The sequence below is a fragment of the Pygoscelis adeliae genome, unplaced genomic scaffold, assembly GCF_000699105.1.
Source record: "Pygoscelis adeliae isolate BGI_AS28 unplaced genomic scaffold, ASM69910v1 Scaffold7, whole genome shotgun sequence".
Taxonomy (NCBI): Eukaryota; Metazoa; Chordata; class Aves; order Sphenisciformes; family Spheniscidae; genus Pygoscelis; species Pygoscelis adeliae.
This window is the reverse complement of record NW_008825268.1, coordinates 531,407-541,601: the sequence shown is the minus strand read 5'-3', so window position 1 is coordinate 541,601 and position 10,195 is coordinate 531,407. Positions and strand designations below refer to the sequence as shown.

At 52.9% G+C, this 10,195-nt stretch overlaps 1 protein-coding gene across 1 annotated transcript; it reads left to right on the top strand.

Moving 5' to 3' along the window:
• Window positions 1-1,280: 1,280 nt before the first annotated feature.
• Window positions 1,281-4,627, top strand: LOC103921641 (putative methyltransferase DDB_G0268948). Its single transcript, XM_009329639.1, has 6 exons — window positions 1,281-1,391; window positions 1,660-1,820; window positions 2,098-2,311; window positions 2,966-3,066; window positions 3,813-3,950; window positions 4,537-4,627. Exons 1-6 carry the CDS (start codon window positions 1,281-1,283, stop codon window positions 4,625-4,627), a joined length of 816 nt encoding a protein of 271 aa, XP_009327914.1.
• Window positions 4,628-10,195: the final 5,568 nt, after the last annotated feature.

The following is a 10,195-nucleotide window of genomic DNA, read 5'->3' as shown; positions in this document are numbered from 1 at the left end:
GGCGGGGAGGGGGGCTCGCTGGTGGGAGAAGGCTTCTCTGAGAACGTGGGAAGCACCTGGAGGACCCTCTTCCGAAAAGGGCTTCGGCAGGGCTGCTGCTCCCTGCTGGGAGTGTCCAGTCCTGAGCTGGCTAAGCCGCTACCTAGCTCAGCATCTCTTCTTGCATCGCAAGCTATATTAACCCTTTATTGCCTGATGTTGGATATTTGCAATACAAGCTATAATAACTCTTTATTGCCCGATGTTGGATATTTGTGTGTCACTTGAGAAACTTGCTGTTGTTGCATCCTTCTGCCCACCTCGCTTGCTGTGTGTGTGTGACAGGGTGCCGTTGCCCGTCAAATGAGGCAGGGAGTCCTTTTGGCAGGCTCTCGGGGTCTTTTGTCAGACCATGGAGCTGTTGCTGTCTCAGACGGTGCCTGCTTGGGCACAGAGATAAACAGGATATGGCTGAGAGCCTTCCAGTGCGCTGTGATGGGCAAAGAGCAATGTGCTGGCAGTTGCTGGGCCTCGGCTCATGGGACCCTGCCTGGTGGGCACAGGGACCATGTGGTTTATAGCAGCTGGGGGGAGGTTAAATTGGTGGGTGAGCAGGGGAAAGCTGTGTGCTCTATCTGTGAAACTATCTCTGATGGCTGGGCAGATGGTGCTTGCAGACACAGGGCTGAGCTGGCAGGAGGCCTAAGGGGCCCTGCGGTGAGGCCAGGCTTGCCTCTGCATGTAGCTCTGGGTGACAGGGTTAATGGGGCTCTGGATTTAAAGGAGACTTTGAGCATTTCTGGGCAGGAAGGGGTGAAAACATATTGGACGGTTCAGAATGTGCACATTGGAGTTGCTGTGATTGTGTTGCTAATACTAAACCATGGATTTCCTTAAAAAAAAACCCAAAATCAAACTTTTCTGCTGTTAATTTTTTTGATGCTCTGCTCAGTGCCCCCAAATTCACAGATACTCCAGCTGTAATTGTGATTTATTTCAGAATACATCCAGGTGGGTGGGGAAAGCAAAGGAGTAAGGGGAAGAAGGGCTTAAAAACCTAGAAAGCTTCTTCTTGTCAGATGTTGCTGGTTTGCTTCTGCAGTTAGCTTATACCTGTGGGAGGGATGCTTGAAGAAGCAGGTTCACCCTCCCTCGGTGGAGCCTCATGGACAAAGTCCTCCCCGGGCCCCTGCCAGGAACTGGAGACTTTAGCCGTCACAGGCTAAGGAGGCAGGAGGAGTCTGATCCTGCAGTGACAAACTTGTCTTGTTGCCTCCTCCCAGGTGCCAGGTCACCCAAGCATGGCCACCCAGATGTTCGAGGGGAGAGGGCACGCGGCCATCTACCAGAAATACAGGTTTGCACCGGGCAAAGAGCTGCAGGAAACCATCCTCTCCTACCTGCAGGAAAAGGTAAGTGGGATATAGCCAGGCTGTAAGAAAAAACAAGGTAGTAGTATTTGTGGGTAGGAGTACTTACCCTGCTGGGAGTGTTGCCTTGGTTGGTGCCACAGGGAAGAATAAATCAATAGGGCTCAAGGCAAGATGTGGGCACAGAAGAGCCTTTCCAGGGGTTGTGCCATGCCAGGACCGTTCCTGTATGGATGCTGGGGGAAGGAATGGGGTAAAAGCACAGAAATTGGCTGGCCACCCACTGATATGCATCTGGTCCTCCCCACAGAGGGCAAACCCTGCTGAGCTGGTGGTGGATGTCGGCTGTGGGTCTGGACAAGGCACTCGCTTCCTTGCGGCACACTTCAAGAAGGTGGTGGGAACGGACATCAGCGAAGCGCAGATCCAGGAGGCCAGGGATGCCCCTTCCCTACCTAATGTCTCCTACCTGTGAGTGTCAGGGGAGCAAGCTCAGCCAAAGGCAAAATTCGGGTCCTCATACAGAGGTGGTGTTTTGTGAGTATGATTGTTGTAAGGGCCAGCTGGCATCAAAGAAAATCCCATTTGATGGGATTCCTGGTGTGAGCGGGCATTATCCTAGATTTACAATAGCCTGTGGTCTTGCATCCCAAATGGTCATGATCGACTCAAAAAAATGTGCACTGACTTCATGTCCTGCTTCCTAATTCCTATACTATACACTGCCTTTTTTCCTTCCCCCTTCCAGTGTGTGCCCTGCAGAGGAGCTGCCGTTCAAGGATGCCTCAGTGGGCATCCTGACTTCCTTTACGGCTGTGCACTGGTTTGATATTGAGAAGTTCATGAGAGAAGCAAACCGGGTGGTTAAGCCGGGTGGTTGCGTGGTCATCAGCACCTACACTGTGGACATGAGTCTGCATTATGGAAACTGCTCTGAAAAGCTGACCAAAGCCTTCAGGGAGGTGAGGTGATGAAACCCAAACCTTGGGGCTTCCCCTCCTGGTCTGGGCAGGGGGAAATGTGTAGTACTTAGATGCAGAGAAGAAAGCAATGGGCTTGGGGGGGAGGGTATGACTAGAGGACTCCATTACAGGATGGGGCAGAGGGATGGTTAAATACCAGGACAAGGTTGAGATGGGTGTTAGTGGTTTCCATGCAGTGCTGGGGCTGGCTGGATGAGAAGAGGGACATTAGGACTAATAGGGCAGGCTTTGGTGTGGCGAGAAGGGCTGTGGAGCAGATTTGGGGGGCTGGTATTGGCAAAGACTTCTCCTGTTGCCCTGATCACAGTGAAAAGAATGGGAAGTAGAAACTGTTTGGAAAGAGGTTTTCTTGGTGACGTTTCTTGACAAAGAGTGTTCTAACAACTCACTAAAGGGAGACTTTCCGCTATGAGTAACAGCAGTGTAGAGGACAGGTCCCATATCTCTATAACAAAATAGGATCCTTGAATTCTTGACATTGCGCAAGGCTTTGGTGAATTTTAATGCAAGGAGTATTTAAAAGAAGTAGATGTATGAATGCATCAGATCTAGGGCCAAGCAAACCTGAGCTAAGTGGAAACTGAGAGCTTCAAGTAGTTTTGTGTTTGTTTTTTTAATATGCTGTCGTTACAGTCCTGGGACCTGCTTTTAAAATACTCACATAATAGAATAAAACTTGTCTTGGAAGACTACAAAGAGATTTTTGATGCCTTGCCATTTCCAGACAAGAAGAGGTGAGCAGAAACTCCTCAGCACAGCACCAGGAGTTGGATAGAGGTAGTGCCTCTGCAGGGCCGCTCTGCCACCGGCCCAGTGAGGACACAAGGGAGCTGGGTTTGTCAGAGCAGGTAGCTGCTGGGTTTCAGCAAATGCCTTTGCATTGTGGTGGAGCCACGTGGCTGCATTTCCACTCCATTAGACTTAACGCAGCTCTGTGTTGGGCCAGGAAGTGTGGTCTAAGGGCTGCAGGGACCCTTCCTGCTCAAGGTAGAATTGGATTAGATTTTTTTGTTGGTCTCATAATTTGAGGCTTCTGGGAAGATCACTTAATGGGTGAAGGGGAAAACTGGAGGGAGAGAAAGAACCTGCCCCAGACCTCAAGGGAGCTGGCACCTGCCTCCCCACCGAGACATGGGGCAGGGATGGACTCTGCAGGCAAAAAGAATGTGCTGGCAGCAGTGTTGCAGAGGTGGCTGTGTCCCAGCTGCTGGAGGGGAATGGGCTGTGTGAGTAGGTCTATGCTGAACGGGCTGTTCAAGTCACAGACTGTGTTAGATGGTCCCTGGGACCATCTGTGCTTCTCTAGTAGTGCATCAGTTAGAGCTCCTGGCCCACCAAATGCCACAATCAGATGTTGCTTCCATGTGTTGGACCGTTGGTGTCAGGTATTTTATTCATCACCACCTCAATCTGTTGTCCTTGTTCCACTGCCTTTGACATTAACTTGCCAATGCTCCTTTCTTCCCCTTTCCCCTTCTAGAATCACTGATATCTTTGACAAAATTCCTATGACTGTTGCTGGTGTGATTGGTTACCTGGAGTCTGTCTCTCCGTATCAAGCCTTTATGAAGAATGACCCCAAAGCTGCAAAATCCCTCCTCCAAGAGACTGAAAAGAGGTGAGAACTGCTTAGGAAAACAAGCAGGACATAGAAGACCCCTCTTACACAGTGAATGAAGAGTGAGGTTGAGGGGACCCCTTCAAAGCTAGAAGTGAGCTGTGCAGTGATATGTTCCCTCCTTCCCCCAGGTGTGGATGGATACTTGTCAGAGGTTAAACAGTGGATCCTCAGCTGCTCACAGCATGATTGACCTCAGTTTGAGTCAGTTCACTTAAACTTTAAGTCCATGTAGCTGTGTGGTGTTCTTGTACTAATGCATCCATGCAAGTCTTGTGTCAGATGTATCTTGAGTTTCTTTGCCTTGCTCTTGATTAGCAGAGGGCAGGAAAAATATTGAAGGCTGCATCTTAAGGTATTTTGGCCCACAACAAGGGCCTGCTGCAAAGCTGGGAAGGGGAGGCATCCCTGTGCCTGCTAATTTATTAATTGACCAGGACAACCCTTGTGCATGTGTTGGAAGCATCTGCCATCAAGACCTTGGTGCTTTGGGTGGAAGAGACCTATCTCTGGTTGTGAATGTTGCCCCACATCAGGTGGGAGCTGGCTGGGCAGAGTGAGACCCTTCCTCTGCTTCTTGTTTCAGGATGCTGGAGACAATGGGAGTTTCTTCTCGTGAAACCCCGGTGGAGTTCTGGGTGAGGCACGTCTGTGTGCTGGGGTGCAAGGGACGGTGAGAGGAAAACCCTTCTGATCTGGTGCTGGAAGGGAAGGAAAAAGTGGGTTGTCTCCTAATACTCCACTTGTAACCATCCTTATTCCTTGGGAAGATCGATGCCGATTTTGGTGATTAAGATTCTGATCTTCTGTGGAAAGCAGATGTGGGTTTATGCCTGCCCTTGGGTTCCTGTCTGCATTGGTCCCCCAGTCTGCCCAGTGCTGCCCCCTCAGCACTGGAAGGGTCCAGTTTCAGACTGTGGTCGTTGGATTGCACATGGGGATGAGAATCACAGTAACAGCTGAGAAACTTGCTGCATTTATTACATGATAATAAAAAAAGCTGAGGAAAAACTTGCTTGTGGTTCCTCTTTTTGAGAGTCTGTAGAGCACCTGCTGGGGTGGGAATAACTGCACTTCATGGACATTGCTTACCTAGGCTCTGAGTGGCCTTCTGTTTCATGGGATAGATGGGTTTTAGGTAGAAAGGGCCACTTGCCCCTTTCCCTGCCCAGGCTAAGCTAGGAGCTGTGTGCTGTCTTCAAAGGCTGAGCTGGAAAGGGGTGGTTCTCACCACTATGTGACCCCATCCCTGGTGCTTTGCTGGCTGGCGCAGGCCTATCAGCAGCTTATCTACCCCAGGTTTGCTCAGTGCTGTGCCAGCACTTGCTTTAGCCCTCACAAGGTTACTCGTCCCAGCACAGCTTGGGAGCCTTTCTGGGGTTGCTGCCGCAGGGGAGCAGGTTCATGCTCCCTTCAGTCCCAGCCTGCTGTCACTCACCCATGCTGCAAAGGCAAGATTAGTGTCTGTGTTCTGGGGAGGGGCAGATGGAGGCAAAGGGGTTCAAAGCCAGATGCAGCCCAGCACAGGTCCCCTCCTGTTTGCTTTCTGGAGACGTTAATTCCAGGCACAGCCTCTGCAGGGACCTTTCCTTTTCCTGTAATTCCTGCCCCTGGCAAGAAGGCTGCCCTGATGCCATGGGGAATGCTGTGGCCTCACTCTGTTACACCTTGGTGCATTATTAAGGAAGACAGAAGCACCCCCCCATAGAGAGAGTGCCTGGAGGGAAGCTGGAGGTGCTTCAGCTGTAATCCCTGGGGCTCTCTGGTATGGTCCTGCCTTGGGTGCGGAGACTGAGCCTCCTTAACCTTGTGTGCTGGTTTTGGCAGGGATACAGTTAATTTTCTTCATAGTAGCTAGTATGTTTTGGATTTGTGCTGGCAAGTGTTGATAACACAGGGATGTTTTCATTACTGCTGAGCAGTACTTACACACAGTCAAGGCCTTTTCTGTGTCTCACCCTACCAGTGAGCAGGCTGGGGGTGCACAAGAAGCTGGGAGGGGGCACAGCACAAGAAGCTGGGAGGGGACACGGCTGGGACAGCTGACCCCAACTGACCAAAGGGGTATCCCATACCATATGACGTCATGCTCAGTGTATGAAGCTGGGGGAAGAAGAAAGGGGAGATGTTTGGAGTGATGGTGTTTGTCTTCCCGAGTAACTGTCATGCATGATGGAGCCCTGCTTTCCTGGAGATGGCTGGACACCTGCCTGCTGATGGGAAGCAGTGAATAAATTCCTTGTTTTGCTTTGCTTGTGCTTACGGCTTTTGCTTTACTTATTAAACTGTCTTTATTTCAACCCATGAGTTTTCTCATTTTTACCCTTCCGATTCAATTCTCTCCCCCATCCCACTAGGGGAAAGTGAGTGGGTGGCTGTGTGGTGCTAGTTGCTGGCTGGGGTTAAACCACAACACCTGGTGAAGGTGCTTGACCCTGGGCATATCTCTATTGAGGTCACTGAGTGCTGGCTCAGCTTGCCCAGGGCAGGGAGCAAAGGCTTTGACTCTGCTCGGTGACTCCTAGGAGGGTGGTGGGTTCCCAGGAAGACAGCTATGGGGAGGAAAGCCCAGTGCTGCTGCTAGGCTGGTCTCTGTGTCCATGTGTTGGAGAAGATCTCATCGAGTGGTGATGCTGGATCAAGCTCTGCTGCAGGTCACTGGTGAAGAGGCCGTGGTTGGGCAAGCAGCACCCGTAAAAACCTCCCTTGCTGGGTGAGGATGGGGCTGGTAGCTTGTCATCTCTTGAAGAAGCACTAGAGGTCTCTCCCTGCCCGGGACTGCAGCGGATGACGCAGCTAGTGGGAGGCAAGTGCCCCGTAGGGCTGCCTCAGCCGGGGAAGCCCCAGCTGGGCTGGCAGGGCTTGTCCTGATGAGGGGCATCCCCGCGGCCGTGCCTGGGCAGGGAAATGTCCCCAGGGAAGGGACACCCTGTATCCCTACAGCGCTGGCACACAGGCTCTGGGAAAAAGTGCTCGTCTGGGTTTTTTCCTCATTTTAAACTTAAAACAGTCTGTTTAAATCTGCTTGCTAATTAACTTTGCAATTAACAGCCCTTCCCTCCCCAGCATCGGTGGGGTGCTCAGCGCGTTCCCCAGGATGACCGCCCGTGATGTAACACCAGGGATTGCACCACCAATGTGCTCGGGTGTGGTGTTAGCAGCACGAGGCACACGGAGTGGCACAAACCAGCCCAACATCGCGGCGGCTGCTACAGATCGCATGTGCTAAGAGGCGATGAAGGGTTATGGGGTGCATAGTGGGGCTGGCAGCGCTTTGGTGGCACTGACATGCCAGGCCGGTGAGGATGGGTCCAGTGACGGCTGCTGAGCAGAGGCCACCTGATGTCCCCTGCCCTGGTGCCACTGGGCCACAGGCAGGGTTCCCGCACATCACCCAGGTTGTTGTGTTGTTTGGTTGGTTTTTTAAAAAGCTGGCTTTTTGGGGCACTTTTTCATTTGTTTTTTCTTTTTTTTCCTGTTTCTTTTCCAAGACCAGCAACTTGAGCATAAGCCGGTTCCTCCCAAACGAGCCGACTGGCTCCAAAAGGAGTGATCTGGGCTCCTCCTTGCCACCCTGCTCCAGTGGCATGGCTTGTGGCCAAGGCTTTTCCATGCTCACGCCATATGGCAGCTGATGAGTCATGGGGTGATTGCCTCAGCCGGTGCCAGTGCCAACCCTGCCCTCAGCCCTACCCGTTTTCGCTTTCCTTCTCGCACTTGGGACCTCCCACGCACCCGGGATTTCTTGCTCCAAGCAAGTTCCAGTGGCTCCAGCTCGTTGGGCCATGTGAATTCGAGGATGGGGCTCCATCGTCGCCATCTGGGCCGCATTCCCAGCACGGTGCTGTCTGCGGCTGGGGCTGGGACCTGCTGGGGCTAGAGTGATGACTGCCATGGATCCCCAGTGCCCTGCAGACTTGTCAGGTATGGCACGGTGTCCCCAGCCCGTACCGGCTTTGGGGGACCCTCCACTGTCATGGCAGGACCTGGCACTAGCGCAGTTTGGAGCCATGCCGACTGCGGCCAGGCTTTACTGGCCGGGCTGGGAACCAGGGTACGGTGGAGCGTGGCATCGCTGTGCGAGACACTTGCTGACGTGCCGATTCCCAGGATGGCAAGACCGTGTCCCATCAGGGAAAAGCCCTCGCTGCTGCTCAGCCAGGCCCCAACAGGCTGAGCTACGGCTGGCGGCAAGTGAGGTGCAAACATCTGAGCAAAGCACCCAGGAGATCTTCAAGCCTTCATCACAGCCACCTTAAGTGCTGGGGTGGCTGCGCTGGTGGCCCCGGCTTCCCCGCTCGGCTTTCACTTTTCCTTTGGTGCCTCGGGATCTCCTTTCGCCTGTGCGAAGCGATGAGGTTTCGCTTTACTCCTCCAACCAGAAATGACACCCGGGAGATAAAAGCCGCAGTGACAGGGAAAAGGAACCAAAGGAGCTGGGCCCCGGAGGGATGTGATGCTGCTCCAGGACCTGACGGGGTGACTTGAGAGTGTCCTCAGCACCATCCTCGGTTGGGGCCAGCCTCACACGGGGCAATCTTCCAGCTCCGCTCTGGGAGCACAGGCTGCAGATGGGGCCGTTCTGGCACAGCAGGCACTGGGCATCACCATCTCGGTGCTGGACATCACCGTCTGGGTGCTGGGGACCCTGCTCCAGCCCTGCCGGCAGCCGCTGGAGATCCCAAGCTGGCTGCCGAAACACCCCAGCGTGGCTCACACCTTGGTCTGGAGGAGGAAACACCCCGCAGTGCCTGTCTTGTGAGCTGTCTGGGCTCCACCCTGAGGCAGCGCTGGGACCCCCACTCCCTCCCTGCCCTCACCAGGGCCAAGTTCATTTTTATACCTGTCAGGCTTTTTTGCTAAGGCGCCATCTATTCCAGCTGAGTGGTGCCTCGCTTGGGTGACGTATGTGAAGTTAGTTATGCTGGTTTGGGCTTTTATTTCATAGTTGTATTGAACGGGAACTTGTTGCATTGAATAAAAATTATTCTTCTAAATCTGTGCATTTCTTTAATGGGAGAGAAGGGAAAGACAGCGCTGTTGTCCTGTTCACTGAAAGTGCAGATGAAGGACCTGAGCCCTGGCTGGGGCTCAGGCTTTTAGTTACTGACCTCGCGCAACCTGCTGCAGCTGGGGGAGGCTGGTCCGGCAGCGGCGCCTGTGACTTGCTGCGAAAGGAAACCCTGTGCCTGCCGTGCTATCGGGCTTTAGCGCTGTGTTTTGCTGTCCTGGCTCTTCTCCAAACTGTATCTCCATCTGATTTGGTCAAAGCTGAGATAGCCACTGCCCAAGCCACACTGCTCCCTGCCCCCTGTCTCCGTTCCTCTTCACCTCCACCGTGGTTTTCCAGGAAAGACCTGAGCTCTCTGAGATGCTGCAGGGGAAGGGCTCAAGAAAGGCTGGACAGATCCTGCGGGTCAATAACCAGTCCTGCTCAACCTCTTCATTAATCATCTGGATGATGAGGCAGAGCGTACCAGCAGTGTACCAAGTTCACAGATGACACCAATCTGGGAGGGTGGTCAAACACTGGCACAGGTTGCCCAGAGGCTGTGGAGTTACCATCCTTGGAGATATTCAGAACTGGACAACGTCCTGGGCAACCTGTGCCAGCTGACCCCGCTAGAGCAGGGGTTGGGCTGGACAATGTCCAGAGGTCCCAGCCCATCTCCGCGACTCCGCACAGCACATCCATGCTGGTCGGCCCACCCGTAGGTGTACCTTTCCACAACCTTGTGCAAGAACTTTTCTCGTTTGCTTGGACTCCTTGAAGTCAGCAGTTTATTTCCAAATATGAACATTAAAAATCAGGTCCTTCTGCAGCAGCGTTCCTCTACGGCTGCCACATAAGGCACCGCAAAGTGCATTTATGCCTGTCGCTGCGTTACTGTGTATTTACTCTTTAGATACAGGTATTGTCCTAATTTTCTATATTTAATGCTTGATGAATGCATGAAACTAAAAGCACATGGCTTCATGTCGCAGGAGGTTACCTTGGGGGAAGGATGGGTTTTGCTGAATGGGGACACCATTCCAGCTGTCAGCGGAGAGATGTCAATACATGATACTTGCATTTCCATGCTGTATGGGGAGGAAGCCACAGCCAGCTCTGCAGTGGCTGGAAGGGGTGGCAGCCCCGCTCATCTCCGGCAGCCTCCCTGCACAACCCTACATCCCACCTGGAAAATGCTAAGTGGAAGTGCTTCTGCTTTCACCCTTTGTCCTGCTCTTGTAGTGAGTCCGGT